The sequence below is a fragment of the Amaranthus tricolor genome, chromosome 13 (genome assembly GCF_026212465.1).
Source record: "Amaranthus tricolor cultivar Red isolate AtriRed21 chromosome 13, ASM2621246v1, whole genome shotgun sequence".
Lineage (NCBI taxonomy): Eukaryota > Viridiplantae > Streptophyta > Magnoliopsida > Caryophyllales > Amaranthaceae > Amaranthus > Amaranthus tricolor.
This window is the reverse complement of record NC_080059.1, coordinates 10,094,124-10,114,114: the sequence shown is the minus strand read 5'-3', so window position 1 is coordinate 10,114,114 and position 19,991 is coordinate 10,094,124. Positions and strand designations below refer to the sequence as shown.

The 19,991-nt window shown below is 34.7% G+C and overlaps 1 protein-coding gene across 1 annotated transcript; it reads left to right on the top strand.

The window, feature by feature from the left end:
* Positions 1-655: 655 nt before the first annotated feature.
* On the top strand, positions 656-18,958 carry LOC130797740 (DDB1- and CUL4-associated factor homolog 1). The gene is made up of 16 exons (XM_057660474.1): positions 656-792; positions 1,086-1,148; positions 5,660-6,164; positions 8,850-8,931; positions 9,071-9,187; positions 9,268-9,446; positions 11,687-12,581; positions 12,692-12,789; positions 12,905-13,319; positions 13,451-14,053; positions 14,125-14,304; positions 14,403-14,918; positions 15,104-15,214; positions 16,051-16,169; positions 16,246-17,851; positions 18,094-18,958. Exons 3-16 carry the CDS (start codon positions 5,887-5,889, stop codon positions 18,763-18,765), a joined length of 5,871 nt encoding a protein of 1,956 aa, XP_057516457.1. The 5' UTR covers positions 656-792; positions 1,086-1,148; positions 5,660-5,886; the 3' UTR covers positions 18,766-18,958.
* Positions 18,959-19,991: the final 1,033 nt, after the last annotated feature.

Below are 19,991 nucleotides of genomic sequence, written 5' to 3'. Positions count from 1 at the left end.
TTTGTTACTAAAGAACAAAGTACAAGGTACGAAGGGGTGGGATAAATTTAATGACCTATGTTGATGAAATTGCTTACTTTGAGATTGTTGATTGGGTTAAAAATAATTGTGGATGTTAAGATGTTGGTAGAATTTATTTTAGAAAGAGTAATTGTAGTTTGTTCAATGGTAGAAAAGAGTAATTGATGATTGTGAAATCACTAATTTTTTTAAGTCTCCTGAAAAAGATGAATGGTATAATCTTTATGTGGTACATGGAGGGACCAACTTGGGGGAGAAAGAATTGATCAATGTTGATGTGGACAATGTCTTAGAAAGTGGAGTTTGTAGGACAAATGGACCACATAAAAAGGATAAGAGGCCTAAATCGAAGGTGATTTCAAATGTAACCTCTCTTTGCCAATCAACCACATTTTCATTAATCCAAATGAATTTTTTGCATCCCCTCTATTTACTATTTGGGTCATAATTTTTACAAGCAATGAATCTTCTTCCTGGATTTTTTCTTATCCATGAAACCCTCTTTGCACATGAAACACCACAAAAACATATGCAATTTTCGACCTTACCTGTAGATGAAGACCCCATATGCATTTTCTACCTTAACTGTAGATGAACACCACTAACATTACTTGCAGATGAATACCACGAATTTTCGACCTTCAAATGAAGACCCGAGGAAGATGAACTTTCGAAGACCCCAATTGCTGTTTGTGTTAGATTAAGAAGATGAAACCCTAACTCATTTGGGGAAGGTGAGCTATGGGTTTCTGGAAAATTCATTTGGGGAAGGTGAGATTTATTTAAATTTTAAAACCCACGTGCGTTCCCCTTTTCCCTGGCTTTTCTAATTATTTTTTAAAAAAAAATTCTGAAAATGTAATAGCACTTTAATCAATCCCTTAGTAGGTACTGTTTGACAAACAAAAAAAATTTTTTAGGTATTTTTTGACAAAAAGAAAAAATTCTAGGTAGTTTTTTACAAAAGTGTTATTTTTTTATGTATTTTTCAATAATTTTTCCTCAACATTATTAGTCCAAAAAATATTTTGTCCTATTTGATGTGACAAAATTGAACAAAACAGGTGTTTATGGGAAGCTTACAATGTGTGTTCAATGTGCGAGGACCAAGACTTGGACCGTAAGAGGTTAGATGCTCGAAAAAACAATTTTTTTTCTTTATTATTTTCTTGCAAAATTAGTCTTTCTTCAATTTTTCCAAAGTATTTTTTAATATTTGATAATTGAATATCTTAAAATTTATGCAAAATAATGTCAAAACTTCATAGGAATAGTTTATATGAATTAAACTATAAATATGCATGCTTACATTGCCATTTTATACCGAAAAATACCAGTGTAACAATATAGTATTAAGTTTTCTACTACCCTTCTCTTTGTATTCTCCCTAATCCTTTATTACAATATTAATACCAAAAGCCTATACGAAAAATATTCGTTTTAATATCAAAGTCAGGATCAGGTTGTTCTGAAAATGGGCCATTGGATTCACTCTTTAAAGAATAAACATCCCGACATCTCGATATTCTTTACGGGCCCAAATATTTACAACTGACATCTCTCTCTGCAAGTTTGTATAACAAAATCGTATCAACTTCTCTACTACTTTTCTCCTTATACTCTCCCTAATTCTTAATAAAAATTTTAATATCAAAAATTAGTTTAGCTATTAGAGCCAGATTTCAATCCTGGGACCTTACACTAAAACATCTATAGGCGTGCTAAGGTTATACTGGAAATGGGCCGCTGGATTTACATTTCATAGCAAAAACATCTCATCATAATATGCTAAAATGTCTGAAAAATCTAAGTGTCACAATTAAAGAGAGTTTGCTAATTAAAACGTATTTATTGGCTAAAGAAAAATGACCTTGTATTTGATCTTGACTAATATCTCATTATTAAAGTATTTGACTAATATTTGTTTATAATTAAATTGAGTAAATGAGAGAATATAATATACTGCATGTTCACAATTTTCAAATACGTAGTTAATTTATATATAAAACTGTCAAATTGAGTGTTTCTACTACATAATATCTCTAGCTTTAGTTTTTAATATTATATGTTTATACATGTCGATAGTAAAAAAACCGTGCATTACATGGATCTCTACAATATTGTTCTCTACGAATTTTGACACTTGTAGAAATTTTAATGGATGTTTGAGTATTACATAAACATCAATCATTGCCAAAAAAAGAAGTATTAAAAACACATTAATTCATAACTATATAGATGCCCGTGCCATGTATGGAGATTGGAAAAAAGTTTTTGAGTTAATTTTATACTTGTATAATATTTGTTTTAAAGATTATTTACTTTAAAGATTTTAAAGAAGATCATTTGTTAGTATTTTGAAAATAATATTGGAAAATAATTATGATTTATAAATTTAGTCTTGTTTCATTTTGTTGTATCAATAAGTTAATTCATAACTAGATAAATACCTGTGCCATGTACAGAGATTGGAAAAAAGTTTTTGAGTTTATTGTATACTTGTATAATATTTGTTTTAAAGATTATTTACTTTAAAGATTATAAAGGTCATTTGTTAATATTTTAAAAATAATATTGGAAATAGTATTGGAAAATAACACTGATTTACAAATTTAGTCATGTTTCATTTTGCTGTATCAAGAAATTATTCTCTTCTACCGAGGTAAATACTTCGGAAAGATTACTGCTTACCAAATTTTCTTATGCACGTTAAATTTACTATATTAGGAAATGATTTTCACTACAAATTCATCTGCCGTGTTAATATAAAAATGAGCAGATAAATTTTCGCTGAGAGTCTAACACGTGTCAGACCTGTTTCTTCATTAATAGTTTTTATAGATTATAGATAGACTTAGATCAGAAAAAAGTAATTTTTTTGTATGAAATTATCACAACACTTATATATACCAAAATTATAATCTGGTTTATAAAATTAATTTATAAAATTTATTTCATGAGTAAATAAAGAATTTAATTTGGGTAAAGATCTTGATTATAATCTATCATATGCTTTTCTTCTTAACATAATAAACATTATTAGTCCAAAAAATATTTTGTCCTATTTGATGTGACAAAATTGAACAAAAGAGGTGTTTATGGGAAGCTTACAATGTGTGTTCAATGTGCAAGGACCAAGACTTGGATTGCAAGAGCTTAGATGCTTGAAAAAATAATTTTTTTTCTTTATTATTTTCTTGCAAAATTAGTCTTTCTTCAATTTTTCCAAAGTATTTTTTTAATATTTGATAATTGAATATCTTAAAATTTTATGCAAAATAATGTCAAAACTTCTTGGGAATAGTTTACATGAATTAAACTATAAATATACATGCTTGCATTGCCATTTTGTATCGAAAAATACCAGTATAACAATACAATATCAAGATCTCTACTACCCTTCTCCTTAACAATTTTAATATCAAAAGCCTAAACTCAAAAATAATAGCAAAAAAAACTAGTTTAATATCAGAGTCAAGTTTCAATCCTGAGACTTGTGGGTTATGGGCCCACCACGTTTCTGCTGCGCCACTCTGATTTGTCAATTATAAACTTTCGACAAATGTTATTAAACAATTTAACATCTATAGGTGAACTAAGGTTGTTCTGGAAATGGGCCGCTAGATTCACACTTTACAGAATAAACATCCCGGCATCTCGATGTTTCTTACGGGCCCAAATATTTACAATTGACATCTCCCTCTGCAAGTCCGTATCAAGTTTTCTACTACTTTTCTCCTTATATTTTCCCTAATTCTTAATATGAAAAAATTGTTTAGATATATCAGAGCTAGGTTTTAATCTTGGGACTTGTGGGTTATGGGCCCACCATGTTTTCGCTGCGCTTCTCTAATTTGTTAATTCTTAATTTTCGACAAATGTTATTAAACACTATAACATCTGTAGGTGTACTAAGGTTATACTGAAAATGGGCCGCTGGATTTACATTTCATAGCAAAAACATTTCGGCATCTCGATATTTGTTACGGGCCCAAATATTTTACAACTGACATCTACCTCTGCATGTTTGTAATTTATATAGATGGTTATGGGTTCAGGACCATATTAAATACGTCCTAAACCTGCCCCCTTTTAAGAATTTGTATCTTATTTTTTGAGACCGATCGAATTTAAATCTTAAAAATAAATAATAGCTTAGGGTCCGAATCCAGACCCTCGGACCCATTGTCAAACCCAAACCTGACCACTAACCCGGACCATAGACCGCCCCGTAAACCTAGACTCACACCAGAACAGTTATTAAATAGTCATATTTTTTATGGTTAATCCTGTATTATTATGGGCTGTTCTATTAACCCCATAAGTAATATCTACTGCATTATTCATAATCGCTGTCTACTACATTATTAACTCCATAAGTAATACTATTATACAAATTTATTTTAGTCTGTAGTTTCGTCTACCAAGTCTTATATAAGACCGTCTCACCGTGAGATAAGCCCATTTAAGCAATCTATTAGTAAAAAGAATAAAAAAACAATGAAATCTGAATTAACACTAGTACAAAAAGACAGTTTTTTTAAAAGAGTTTGGGCTGACCCAATTGAGGCCATCTCACGATGAGAACTCAATAAAGAATTTGTATTGTTAAATACGCTAAAAAGTCCCTTACAAAAATACGGAAAAATTATTGACTTACATAAGGCTTAGATTTGACAAGTCAAGACTCAAGAGACTCTTTTTATACCCATTAAGCACTTTAGACCCATCATATTTGACGGGTCTGGGTCTGAGTCTGAAATTTTGGCTCCTGAGGATAAGGATCCGGGTCTTGATCCATTAAAAATTAATGAGTTTGAATTCGAATGCGGTTGGACCTTCTCCAAACTTGCCTCATGATCATTTTTTTTGTAAATAATCACTTTTAACACTATAACAAATAACTACTTAAACTATAAGTGATCAAGTCATTATACCATGACAAATTTTGTGATATTAGAAAATTTATAAGGATAAAATTAGATATGTTAAATAAATGGCTACAAACCTCCTCACTTAAACCTAATTCGTTTAGTGAATAATATTTAAAATCATAACCCTAACCTCATTTGAACCTATGTAACCCATTTAAAATTTTCTTTTTTTGTTTAAGGATTTTAATAGTGCCGACATCTCATTTCTTAAACCTCAAAATTTAACTTTTAGTTTATGAGTTTGTTTATTCTGTATTCACTGTAATAAATAAAAAAATGTTAAATAAATTAAGTTTAGGTTATAAAAGATTGATTTGTCACAAAATTAACTTATTTAGTTAAATAGATTATACACGTTTGTTTTAGGTTTAGAATTTTAATCTTAATCTAACTTATTTGATGAACATATCAAGTCGGGTTGATACATTGATCAAAAGTCTTAACTTATCACTTAATTCAGATTTTTTTGAGTTGCACTTATTTTATATTAGGTTCAGATCGAGTTAGCAATTTAGTTCAACTTTTATCAAACCTAGATAAAATGTTCAAAATATTTTTTTAAAATAGAATATTCTAAACTGGACAAGTAAATTAAAACTACCGAAAGGAGTGATTCATTCTAATATAATGATGAATTATTAAACCATAAAAATAAAAAAATTAAAATAATGTTTTTTTTTATCACCCACTTGTGGTTGCTCTAGCCTAAGGCAAAAGGAACTCTCCCCCGGCGTACCTCAAATGAAAACACAGACCCGAAAAGGATAATAAAAGGGCCGGGCCGAACTTAAAGCATCCCGAAACTTCCAATTCTCTCCATCCCTAAACATATATCAGTGCGACACAACAGCAGAACACGAAAGAGAGAAACAAAGCAACTATCATTTTCACTTTTTTTTTTTTTCTCTTCTTACCAAATTTAAAATTAATAATGGAGGCGACATCCATGGATGAACAATTACCTTCAATCTCGCAACAACCATCGCAGTCTATGCCTCCGCCTCCCCCTCCACCGGAGCAGCCTGAGGTTTCAGGCGGCGGCGGAGGAGATGAAGAAGAGGAGGACGAAGAAGAAGAAGAAGAGGATGAAGACGAGGGTTTGATTTCCAAAGCTCAAAAATTCATGGAAATGATCACTTCTTCTCCTGATAATCCTAACCCTAAGGCTCTTCATGCCCTTGCTTCTCTTCTCGAAACTCAAGAATCCAGGTTACTTTTCTTTTCTTGTTGCTTCTTTTCTGTACTTTGAAAATATTGAAAATTTAGGGTTTTTAGGAATAGATAGTGAGGAAGTAAGTTACCTGTAAGTATGCTTACGAAGCTGATTGTTTATTTGTTTATGTGGAATATTGTTAATTAAAAATAAAGAGGAAATATGCGTAGGTATGTTTATAAATTTAGTTTTATAAAATTGATGTTGTTTATATTTTAATATATTTCTATATGGTATATGTTTGGTGATGGTTGGGGTGATCACTGAGCTGTATGTGACTTATTTTTAGATTGATTATTAATTGTAATGTGCAGTTCTGCTTAAAATCAGACGATCACCTTCATAGTTTCAATGCATAAGAGATTTTAAAATTATTTAAAAGGTGTAATCTCACTATAAAAATTGTAAAACGCTAAACAAGATGCTGCAAGATATGATTATACGATGTCAAATAAGGCATAGCAAAAAAGACAGTTACTGTTAAGTTGGCTGACTGTTTTGTTATCAATAATTGATAGATGCTTCGTTGTGTAGGATTATATTGAAGTGCTATTTTTTTCCATGCCATAGTTCATTAGCTATGTGCTCTTGCGTTGATGAGCACTCTACTGAAGCTTTTGATTAATGAACTTTAAGTCTCAATATCTTCCTCTTAGAGTCTTATTTCCAATTTAACAAGCTTCGAGGTCCAACCCTCATCTACGGCTTTAAAAGAAGGTTAAAATGAGTATTCTGTGCGCCGTGAGTAGGACTTCTTTGCTGAATGAAAACTTTTTTGGTTATTGATTTTCTCGGAGTAATCATTTGTATTTTTTTGAAATATTCTAAACAAGTTGTATCTAAGTGCACATAACTTAATTTATCAGTTGCTTGAAAAGTTGGCATAATGCGTAGGCTAATATTTTTGATCTTCTATGGATGAGAATGACATTGAAAATTCAAAGGATTGAATATTTGTTGTAGACGTATGGTGTTTATGATTAGACTTCTTGAGCTCATGTTTTTCAAATTTGCTAGAGCTATTGAAGCTCAAAACGAAATTTACTCTTTCTTATTTAGTGTGATATTTTAAAGTTTCTTCTGGATATTAGAAGCCTGTTTTGGAGCCTGATTGGGTGTCAATTTGTGAGTGAGTTCAATGTATTGCTAGTGTCTTAGATTAAGTTAATTGTACTATGTGCAAATTCAACTTGATTTAAATTTTGCCATCTTGTATGAAGTAACTAGATTTGCTCTGACCTTTCAAAAGAGGAAAAGGAATTGGTAGTATGTGACTGAGTTGTGCTCCGTGTTTCATTGTCGGACAATATACTACGAGATCCTTTTCTTAAATCTTACTACTTTCATGGTGCACAAAAGACATGTTACCTTCATGGTGTCATGGATAATGGAAATGTGCTCTGCTACTTTGTGGTAAGTGTTACTAACGAAGATTCATTGTTACTTATGGCTAGTGTGCAAGTCCGAGGTCGGATATGAAACGAATCTCAACTTTTTACTGAAATAATATTGCAATTAATCTTTATCGCCTCTGTGAACTCAAGACTGTTTTATATCAACAAAAATGTTGGCCAATACCAATCTGGGGCAAAGACTTTAAATGTGGCTCCTGGACTTAATGACACAGTGTGGCTTTTAGTTATTCTTCCATTAGAGACTGGTTTGGAGCACTAGTAGTTTTCCCTTCCAAGTTCCAAGTTCCGATTTTTTGATAATTGTCTCTCAAGTCTCAGCAGCAACCATGAACTTCCTGGAGTCGTATAGTTGAAGATTTAGTGTTTTCTAAGTTGAGGGTTATCATGTTAGATTTAATATATGTGTTTTGGACTTAACATGTATGAATATCCATGTTCTGAGATGTGGTAATTGAGTGGTTAAAACCTTAAAGGGTTCATGCAACTTAAAAGTTACCGTTGCACCAGAATTAAAAATGAATGAAATAGAGAAATATTTTTGTTTAAATGCATTGAGATAGAGAGATTAATCAAATACTCCTACACAACAACCAGAAAGCTCTCACTTCGATTTGCGTTATGTAGTAAATCCAAAGGGATAGAGTAGTATGAAATATTCAAATATTGAAATGCTAGTGCTTAAGAATTGAATTTTAATCTTCTATTTACTTTTTTTTTCCTACTTTTAATTTTTCATCCCTTAAAATTGATGCGTATGACTGAATGACTTCATGCATGGAATACATTTTGTCTTGTATCACCTTCTTATGAAAAAAATGCATCAGGAGGAGTGTGGCACACGCTCCAAGGAGCATTTCCAATGATTGTAACACCTTTGCAGTAAGAGTGTTAAGAGAGACATTGAGAAGAAATTAACTAAAAGGGGTGGGGGAATGTTGTTTCACCCCAATAGTTGCCTAAAAGCGTTTGCGGATCAATTTTTGTAACTTCTGATAATTGTATGCCTAACATTTTTTTTCTCAGAATGCAGTTAGTACGTTAATCTGAAAGTTATGTTTTCTTGTGTGCTCTCTCTAATTGTTATGTCCCTTGCATGTGTTCTAAGGTTGTTATTGTGTTATGATTGTAAATTCAATAGCTGTCTTTAATTTTCAAAAATTCGTTTCCATTAGTTTATTCTTGTTCTGGATTTCATTTGTGTATGTTTATGCAAGATATGCAGGACATGTAACATCTAATGAACTGTTTATCATTCTCATTATACAGGTACATGGAAGAAGCTGATCATTCCTCATCCAACCAAACTCGAGCTTCGTTCAGTATTGGACGTTTGGGTAATTTAATTCGGGTAATGACCTGTGAAGTTTGAGATTACAAACTTTCTGAATAACTCTGTCAATAAATATCAATATTAATTGAAGGTTTTGTCATTTTGTGTTTATTTAGTCTATTAAATTATTATCTTTTTGAATTGTTTTTTTCTTCAGGAAAATGATGAATTCTTTGAGTTGATATCATCCAAATTTCTATCAGAGTCGCGTTACTCAATAGCTATCCAGGCTGCTGCTGCAAGGGTGCTTCTTAGTTGCTCTTTAACTTGGATGGTAAAACATATTTCTTGCTCACTTCACCATTTAGCGCCTTGTATATTTCATCTTAGTAAACCTTTGTTTCTTCCCTGCAGTATCCTCATGTTTTTGAAGATGATGTTACAGAAAATATAAAAAATTGGGTGTTGGAAGATAATTCAATTTATTCCAGTGACGAGGGCGCATGGAAGCGCCAATTTGGTGAGAAAAAATGCTCTGATTTTGATATGCGCAAGACCTACTCGATAGGCCTTCTTGCGTTATGCTTAACAAGGTATGTCGAGCTTTTTTTTTAAATACTACCGCTTGTTCAAAGTAGTTGCTACACTTGAGTAGTAAATAATTGTCAATATTGTTTTCTTCTAATTTATATATATATATATATATATATATATATATATATTTTTATATATGTATATATATGTATATATTTATATATATGTATATATATGTATATATTTATATATATGTATATATATATATATATATATATATATATATATATGTGTATATATATATATATATATATATATGTATATATATATATATATATGTATATATATATTTATATATATGTATATATATATATATATATATATATATACATATATATATATATATACATATATATATATATATATATACATATATATATATATATATATATATATATATATATATATATATATATATATATATATATATAAACATAGCTATGTGTGATGTTGTTTGATTAGCATCAATGTATGTTATTACAATGTTAACTTTTTATAATTTTGAGTTGTGACAACGAAACACATCAAGGATTAAAATAATACATTTGATATTGTGGAAACAATAAGTCTAGCTACTAAGGAAGTAATTTGTTACCTAGAACCCTATTTCTCGAACTCGGAAACTTATCTTTGATTTGGGTATGCATTTAAGTTTCAGTCTAACGTGTACGGAAGAATGTCATATCTTCAATCATGAAGTGTCAAAGTGTCCCACCCATGTCTTAGTATTGAGGATTTGGCACACGTACTTGAGGTAATATGAAGAGCTTGAGTAACATAGCCTAGAATGCCTAAGATAGACATTAAAAAAATGTTTTGAACCACCTGAAACTTGTCGATTATTAAATGAACTTCACTTGATCCTAACTTCAAATATTTTTATTTAATCTGTTTTTATTATAACTAATGAACAATATACTTGAAGGTGAATGGGACCATTGATCTTGCACTATAATGACTTTGACAATCACAAATTTGCTGTATAAATTTCAAATTAAACAAACCAGTGAGGTTCTCTTTTTGCCATTGAAACAATGCATAGTATTTGACTTTTTCATTATATTATTGTCAACTATTGTTCTAAGTAATTTTAGTTTGACTACATCAGCTAAAACTAACACTTACTTTTGATCGTTATGACTACACCTGACTCTCAAGGATATAATTCAAATTTCAATTCTCCTAACTTTGAATTGGTTGAATACAGAAATCTTATAAAACTTTTGATTATTGAATTTTTAGCTTTTTACTCTAAACTCAAATATCTCGATTCACTCGAATTTTTAAATGTCTTTTTCATTTCTGATTTACATCAACGCATATTTATACTAAAAACTAACTAGAACACTCCTGATTCTAGTTGGGCCAAGAATTAACTAAGAGATAAAACACATTTATAAATTAATTAGAAATACTAAACATACTAGAGTTAAAAGACAATATTTATTAGTAATAATTCTGACTTGCATGTCCTGTCCATGTCAACTTGCTCATTCCCACATGTTTCCCATGCTCACGTGAATGCACACGTCAACTTGCCCATGCACACATCATTTTTCCAATGCCCACGTCCACTTGTCCATGCGCATGTCATCTTGCCCATGCATGCCCGTCAACTTTTCCATGCATGATCGTCAACTTTACCCTGCATGCACATGTGCATTCCCAATCCCCATGTATAGCCACCTTTTAAGTTGCAAAATAAATTATCTATACACTATCAATATAGGGGTAGGTTAAATAATCCAATTTCCTTTCTAAACTATGCACTTTTGTTTATCAGTTGGGATCCTGTGTGCTACTATAAAGCCGAATAACCTTTTACGCTTTTACTTGAATCAAATTGACTTTTGTATCATTAAGTATTTTGCCCATGCATAATCTTTTTTTTAATAATCATTTTGGAAATAATATGATAAGTTTTATCTCGTTTGAAGTTTTTCCAAAGACAAATCTAATTCATGAAAATCTTAAAATTTTGTGATTTGACTTGGAAACTTTATGCTTGGTTTCTCATACATAAATTGCTAGTAGTGTAGATTTGAAATTCGGTTGTTTGGTAATAGCAACCTCTTATTGTCCATGGTTGAAATTTTAGATCAAGCTTTTTGAATTCAATTTATGGCATGCTTGTTTTAGTTTATGTTTTAATCTGAAATATAATGATATACATTGATAAGCATATGTTTTTGATGGTTCTCTTATAATTTGTGTATTGCTTTTTCATCATTGCTTGCAGTGGCAGTCAAGTAGTTGAAGATGTCTTAACTTCTGGCTTGTCAGCGAAGTTGATGCGTTATCTTCGTAGTCGGGTTTTGGGCGAGACAAGTAGCAGTCTGAAAGACACAAGTCATGTGCCTGAGAGCAAAGGTGTTTCTGTTGGAGGTGGAAGATGTAGAGATGAAAATCGTGCCAGGTTACGAGCACCTTTGGAGAATGCTGCTCTGGATGATTCTAGGATCCTAGAAGATGGAGGTTCAGCTGATCTAGGTGCTGAGAGGGATCATGATAGAAACAGTAATAGGCAAGTTCATGAGGAAGAAAAATGGATAAATGGACCACCTGAAGGTCTTCCTGAAGATGCTGGAATTTATGACGCAGACATTGATAGTGAGAACCGGTGGCATGGGCAAGATATGCATGATGGTAGGATAAAAACCGGGGAAAGAAATGGTCCTGGAATATCCTTGCACGAAGAAGATTTAGCTGAAAGCACACGGGAGGATTCTGCCAGGCGTAAGGCTAACCGTGGGTCAGTAAGATGTAGAGGAAAAACTAGGGTTATTGAATCTACCACCGAGCCTGAGCAGTCTATTATGTCGCCTGGGTCAGAAAGCCGTGGAGCGCAGGCACGCAGTAGAGAGAGGTGGCTAGCTAGAAATTTTGATGGTAAGCGAGTGATTGATAACAAAAAAAGTTCAAGTAGATCAACTTCTGAAGGCACTGCTACGGAAAGAGAAGATACTGATGAATGCATTCAAGAGTGCAGAGTTGGCTCCAAAGACATCTCAGATTTTGTGAAAGCTGCTGTTAGAGCTGCTGAAGCGGAAGCAAGAGCTGCTAGTGCACCATTAGAAGCTGTCAGAGCCGCTGGAGAGGCTGCTGCAGAACTGGTGAAAAGTACTGCAATGGACGTAAGCAGTTTAGCTGATTTATTTGCTCTTTTTCTGCCTAGCACTCCCCTCACAGTTTTTACCTTCTCGTTGGACTGTGTTCCTTACTTTTTGGCTTTGGGTGAAAATAGGAATATAAAAATACAAATGATGAAGAGGCTGCATTTGCAGCAGCTTCAAGAGCTGCATCCACTGTGATTGATGCAGCTAATTCAATTGAAGTTTCAAGGTAATTGAATATTTTTTCGCCATAAGTACAAAGTTGAAGCATATTTTTTAATGTTTTCGTTACTTTGTTTTTGTGTTTCAATAAAATGCTAAAATTCGTGAATCGTTCATGGTAGGAATTCTGAAAGTGTCAGTGCAGATGTACCAATCGGTGGAGAGAAAGAAGAGGCTGAGGATGTGGAGTTTTTCATCCCAGATAGTGACACTCTTGCACAACAAAGGGAAAAGTTTTCCATCCAGTGTCTTGTGCTCTTAGGAGAGTATGTTGAAGTCTTAGGGCCTGTGTTGCATGAAAAGGGAGTTGATGTTTGCCTTGCGTTACTACGACGATATTCCGAGGAGAAAAAGGAATCAGAAATTGTCTCTTTCCTGCCTGATGTCTTGAAGCTCATTTGTGCTTTGGCTGCTCATAGAAAATTTGCTGCAGTGTTTGTTGATCGGGGAGGGATTCAGAAGCTACTTGCTGTTCCAAGAGTTCTTCACACTTTCTTCGGCCTTTCTTCTTGCTTGTTTACTATTGGGTCTCTTCAGGTAAAAGTAAAACAAATCATTATATGCTGTGCTTTACTATATGTAATTTTACAGCTTCATAATCGTTTATTCTATTTCCTCCTTCAAACTTCTGATGTCGTAAAATACTCTTCTGGAATTTGTGCTTTTAGGGCATCATGGAGCGTGTATGCGCGCTTCCTTCTGATGTAATACATAAGCTGGTTCAGTTGGCTCTTCAGCTTCTGGATTGCCCACAGGATCAAGCCCGGAAAAATGCAGCTTTATTCTTGGCTGCTGCATTTGTCTTCAGAGCCATTCTTGATGCTTTTGATTCCCAGGACGGTCTCCAGAAATTACTTGGTCATTTACATGAGGCTGCTTCTGTAAGATCAGGAGTAAATTCTGTGACCTTGGGGGGTACTGCTACAGGACCACTTAGAAATGATCGATCAAATGCCGATGTACTTACATCCTCAGAGAAACAGATAGCTTATCACACTGGTGTTGCTTTACGACAGTATTTTAGAGCGCAGTTGCTGCTGCTAGTGGATACTGTTCGTCCTAACAAAAGCAATCGAAGCACCGCTCGGCAGATTCCAAGCTCTAGAGCCGGTTATAAGCCTCTTGACATAAGTAATGAAGCCATGGATGCAGTTTTTGTCCAGATTCAGAAGGACCGGAAGCTTGGTCCTGCTTTGGTCCGAGCGAGATGGCCTGCAGTTGAAAGATTTTTAGCTTGTAATGGACATGTGACTATGCTGGAGCTATGTCAGGTTATAATTTTCTTCTTTATCTGCAGTAGCTTCGTTATAATTGAATAAATTAGTAACTTCTATTGATACAGGCTCCACCTGTTGAGCGATATTTGCATGACTTGCTTCAATATGCGTTGGGCATTTTGCATATTGTTACATTGGTACCATATAGCCGTAAGCTGATTGTTAATGCCACATTAAGCAATGATCGTGTCGGTATAGCTGTTATTTTGGATGCTGCTACTGGACCTGGTTATATAGACCCTGATGTAAGTTTATTTTAAATTATTTTATTGTTTTGTGGAGATGTGCTTTTTGGCATTTCTTGGACTGATACGTTGCTGTTTCTTGTGCTTGTAACTGTCAGATTATCCAGCAGGCGTTAAATGTGTTAATAAACCTTGTTTGCCCTCCACCGTCGATCAGCAATAAGCTGCCTCTTCTTGCACATAGTCAGCAATCTGTATCTGTCCAAACCTCAAATGCAGAGAGAAATGTCTCTGATCGAGTGGTTTCTGTGCCTAGTCAAAGTGAAGTAAGAGAGAAAAATGTTGAACCCAGTACTGTAGATCGGAGTTCGGCGATGAGTAATTCTTTGCAAAGTCCAGCTACTAATTTAGCCTCAGGATTAGTTGGCGATCGTAGAATTTCCTTAGGAGTTGGAGCTGGTTGTGCTGGTCTTGCCGCTCAGTTAGAACAAGGATATTGCCAAGCAAGAGAGGCAGTCCGTTCCAATAATGGTATTAAGGTTCTTTTGCAACTTCTTCAGACCCGTGTGGTTTTGCCACCGGCAACTCTTGATTGTCTACGTGCCCTTGCATGTCGGGTGTTGCTTGGCTTAGCAAGAGATGATACCATTGCACACATATTGACAAAGCTTCAGGTAGAACTCTTTGTATTTTGTGCTTTGAATTTAACCGACAATTTACAAAATTGTGAACATTCAAATCCAAGGTTTAATATGTGCATTACGTTGAGCTTTTGTTGTCGTTCCAACGCTAAAAGCGGAGAAGTTAGCTATTGGTGTATGGCTAATGAAATTATGTTCTTCTAATTTGAATTTTATAGGTTGGCAAAAAGTTGTCGGAAGTCATCAGAGATTTGGGCAATCAGACCCCTGGGACTGAGCAGAACCGGTGGCAAACAGAGTTAACGCAAGCTGCTATTGAGTTAATTGCGGTATGATGGAAGTCATGGAACTCTAGTTAAAATTCTTGTCTATATTGCCAAATTTGTCATTTTTTTTCTAGAAAAATCCTTCTTGACTGATTGTTTGCCAACAATTTTGTTGTGTTTATTAGATCTTTGTTTGAATTTGTACATATTGAAATGCATGTTCAAAAATTCGAATGCGCATATATGTCATATTTGTGTACATGCTCTTGCGGTGGCATGATTACTTATACTGCATTCAATCAATTGCATCTTCTATATACAGGTTAATAATCAAATTTGTAACTTTATCTGCTTCAAAGTTTATCTGACATGTGACATGGGAATTGATTTCCAGAAAAATTATTCTAGTTTTTGATGTAGAATAGGAGCAACCAAATTAGTGAAGTGAGGAAGAAGAGGATAGGCAGAGGGAGAGGATAAATTACAGGAGTACACATTGTTTCTGTGTGTGAAACAAGAAACAAATAACAGTCTTAGCAATTAGTACAAAACCATAACTTTGAGAACTATGGTTATGAAATTTGTATATCACCTGACACTGAGGGTTAATTTGCACTACGATATTGATAGTTTTTGTGCACGGTGAGAGGTTAATCTCACTCGGGATCCCTCTGGGGGGTCTTATCTCCTTCTGTTCCCAAGGGGCCTGTTTGGTTGGTTAGATGGACCTTTGCAAGTTACCATGAAAAGATGGAAAAGAAAACAACTGTCTTGCAAGTTCTTACTGATGCTTCCTCTACTGTGTTGATATAATTGCAGTATAAACCAGGCTTCCGTGTTGTCTTTACCTTAAATTTTGAGTTTCCCTGCTGTTTTTGAATGATTTTTGCATTCTATAGATTGTGACAAATTCAGGCCGAGCAAGCACTTTAGCTGCTACCGATGCTGCTACTCCAACTCTTCGACGTATCGAAAGAGCTTCTATAGCTGCAGCTACCCCTATTTCATACCATTCAAGGTACTTTGCATGTGCTTCCTTGTCATATTGTGTCCCTTCTATTATTTGCTTAATGTTTGGATCTTTTTGTTTTTAGGGAACTCTTGCTGCTTATACATGAACATCTACAGGCATGCGGTTTATCTACTAGTTCTGCTGCTCTGATGAAGGAGGCACAGTTAACACCTTTACCATCTTTATCTGCACCATCATCTCTTGCTCACCATGCTTCTGTTCAAGAAACACCCTCTATACAGATACAGTGGCCATCTGGCCGGGCTCTTGGAGGGTTTCTTAACAACAGGCCAAAGATACAGAATGAGGAAGTGAGTTCAAAATGTGATTCAGCTGTTAGTTCGAAGAAGAAGCCTCTTGTTTTCTCTTCTAGCTTTAATGCACGATCAAAATGTCGCCCTTCACCTTTCGAGCTGCAAACAATTTCCATTAGTAAGGGACAGAGTAGTTCAAGAAGGGCCCCTGGATCTGCAGTTCCTCCAGAAACTCCTTTGGCATCAACATCAGAAACGATGGTTCATGCTGAAACTCATGTGAAGACCCCTATAGTGTTGCCAATGAAAAGGAAATTGACGGAACTTAAAGATGTTGCTCCTACTTCATCTGCGAAGCGATTGAATGCCAGTGAGCATGGATTAAAGTCTCCAGTATTTCAAACTCCTAATAGTATTCGCAGAGGGAGTCTATTAAGTGACCTCTTTGGTTCTGTAACCCCAAATTCGAATTTCAAAGATTTGTATGGGCGACAAACACCATCAGCTGGCCAATTTGATCATTTTGATGACAGTCAATGCAATGATACTCCTTTTGCTTCTTGCCAACCAGGGCTATCAGGTGATTTACAACCTGCAAACTCTGAGAGGCTGACCTTAGATTCCATTATTGTTCAGTACTTGAAGCATCAGCATCGTCAGTGTCCTGCTCCAATAACCACTTTGCCTCCGCTTTCCCTCTTACATTCTCATGTTTGCCCCGAATCTAGGAGGAGCCTTGATGCCCCATCTAATGTGACTGCTCGTCTTTCTACTCGTGAATTCAGAAGTATGTATGGAGGTATCCATGGATCAAGGAAAGATCGTCAGTTTGTTTATAGCCGGTTTAGGCCATGGCGAACTTGTAGAGATGATGCTGCTGCTCTTCTGACATGCATGACATTTCTAGGTGATTCTTCCCAGATTGCTGCTGGAAGTCATTCTGGGGAGCTCAAAATTTTTGACACCACTAGTAACAATATTTTGGAGACTTGTACCAGTCATCAGTCTCCCTTAACACTTGTCCAATCATATCCTTCCCATGGCACCCATCTAGTGCTCTCGTCCAGTTCGCATGATGTTAAGCTGTGGGATGCATCTTCAATTGCAGGGGGACCAATCCAAACTTTTGAAGGTTGTAAAGCTGCTAGGTTTGGAAACACTGGGACGTGTTTTGCTGCCTTACCTACGGAAACATCCCAACGTGAAATATTACTTTATGATGTGGCAACACATCAGTTGGATCAGAAATTGTCAGATACCTCATCTGGTCCATATGGTCGAGTTCATGCATATTCTATTTTACACTTTAATCCTTCAGATACAATGTTGCTTTGGAACGGCGTCTTGTGGGATCGACGGGCTGCTGGTCATGTCTATCGATTTGACCAGTTCACAGATTATGGTGGCGGCGGCTTTCATCCTTCTGGAAATGAGGTAATGGACTTTGCAACGTTATTGGATCTTTCTCAACTTTTTATTATTAACTAAAAATGTTTAGATCGTTGTCTTCCATTGCTGTTTTTCAATTTTGACTTCTCATGCTGTTTTTTAAGAGTTTGTTCGGCTATTCCTTTTCACTCATGCTTTATGTGAAAATTATGGATTTTATGCTGTTATTTCTTGGCCGTGAAGCTGTTCTCCTCCCTTGACATGTTTCAATGTGTGTACTGTTTCAGGTTATCATAAACTCGGAAGTTTGGGATCTTCGGAAGTTCAGGCTTCTTAGAAGCGTGCCTTCTCTTGATCAAACTGTGATTACATTTAACAGTAGTGGGGATGTAATTTATGCTATATTACGGAGGAATCTAGATGACATAATGTCAGTTGTCAACACTCGGCGTTGCAAACATCCACTGTTTTCTGCATTCCGCACGTTGGATGCTGTGAACTATTCTGATATTGCCACCATCCCTGTGGATCGCTGTGTTCTGGACTTTGCAACTGAGCCAACGGATTCATTTGTTGGGTTAGTCACTATGGATGATCAAGATGAAATGTTCTCGTCTGCTAGGGTTTATGAAATCGGTCGTCGAAGGCCACCTGATGATGACTCTGATCCGGATGATGTAGAAAGTGAAGAGGATGACGACGATGATGATGATGAAGATGATGTGGACCTAGACCCCATTTTAGGCTCAGGCCTGGATGGAGATGGTGATAGTGAGGCCGATGATTTGAGTAATGACGATAGTGGGACCGACATCGATGACGACGACGATGGTGATTTCCTGGTAAACGATGCAGATTACGATGTAGGAGGTGAGCTTCTAGAAATGATGACAGGCGACGAAGATGAAGATTACGACAGCGACACAATGGGATCCTTTAGCAGTGGCGATCACCTGTAACGGGTGCGATTTTGGTTTATAAATTGTCCAACTGTCTATACGGGTCATGTAACTATATAGTTTAGGTCAAAATATTTCACTTGCCTTTCAAAATCTTTCAGATAGACAGAACCAAAAGAGATAAAAATCATTATTGTTTCCTGTTAAGGATTTTGATTTCATTATTCTAAAGTATCCTCAATTATTTTCCTCATATGATTGCGATTTTATTGCTTTGTATGTTTGTTATAATTGTCTTCCATAATACCAATTCTTTTTAAAACAGTTTGCCAGGTGGCAAAAACTTGGGAGTACCCCAAATATATTTAAAGTAAAAAGTAATACGCAAAGTTAGATATTTCCAATCCCTTTTGGTGTGCTGTATTTCCAGTTGTTCAAAAGCGTTTTGGTAATGTTTTGAATGGAAAAATGTGCATCACAAACCTTGTTGATTGTTGATAAAAATTTGAAGAGATTCATTGTAATCTGTTGCTGCAACTTGACAAATATGTCATTGTCTTTTGTGGGTGCAAAGAATTCGTCCAATGAAGCTCTAAGGGCCACATAATCACAGTCCTATCGAGCTCATTTCAGAATTCAGATCTCTTCTTCACCACTGAAACTTTTTGTGGAGTACCAAATTTTGTATGTTTCTTTGCTTTCCTGGACCCCCTCAATAATGTTTTTGCCCATCTATATGTTATGTTCTTTATTTTGGTGGGGCTAAATATGTGTAGTTTTTTGGTTTTGGATTATAATTGGAGGTGCTTGCTCGGGTCATCGGGTTGATTTCAAGTCAAGCGTTTTTGGTCAGTTCAAAATCAGGTTTTGTGTCCCCATTGATTTTTACAAGGTCGATGAATATCGGGTCGTTGGGTCAGTTTTGAACACCTCTAATTATAGTACACTACTTCCTCCATTCTTTAAAGAAGTTCTCATTTGCCATTTTGGCATGTTCTATATGTTGTTCCCATAAAGTAGCTTTTTATTTATATCAGAATGTTCGGACAAAATTAACCTTGTTCATCTTCAATATAATAATTTAATAATGCTTATGATCCTTATATATCTTTCACTAAATTCATCTTAACATTTTTATATTCCTTATTCTTTATAAAAATATTTTTTTATTAATTGTGTTATTCTATATCCATATTTTTTCCACTAACTTTGTTTTAATATTTTTTTGATGTTTATGGTCTTTACTTTTCCTCCATCGACTTGATTATTCAATAAAATACTATATC

What these genes read in the sequence shown, in the direction of transcription:
- LOC130797740 (XM_057660474.1), top strand. Translation starts at nt 5,887, where the DNA reads ATGGAGGCGACATCCATGGATGAACAATTACCTTCAATCTCGCAACAA. An exon ending in CTCGAAACTCAAGAATCCAG is followed by an intron (nt 6,165 to 8,849) that starts GTTACTTTTCTT and finishes CTCATTATACAG; the next exon opens with GTACATGGAAGAAGCTGATC. An exon ending in CTGCTATTGAGTTAATTGCG is followed by an intron (nt 15,215 to 16,050) that starts GTATGATGGAAG and finishes TGCATTCTATAG; the next exon opens with ATTGTGACAAATTCAGGCCG.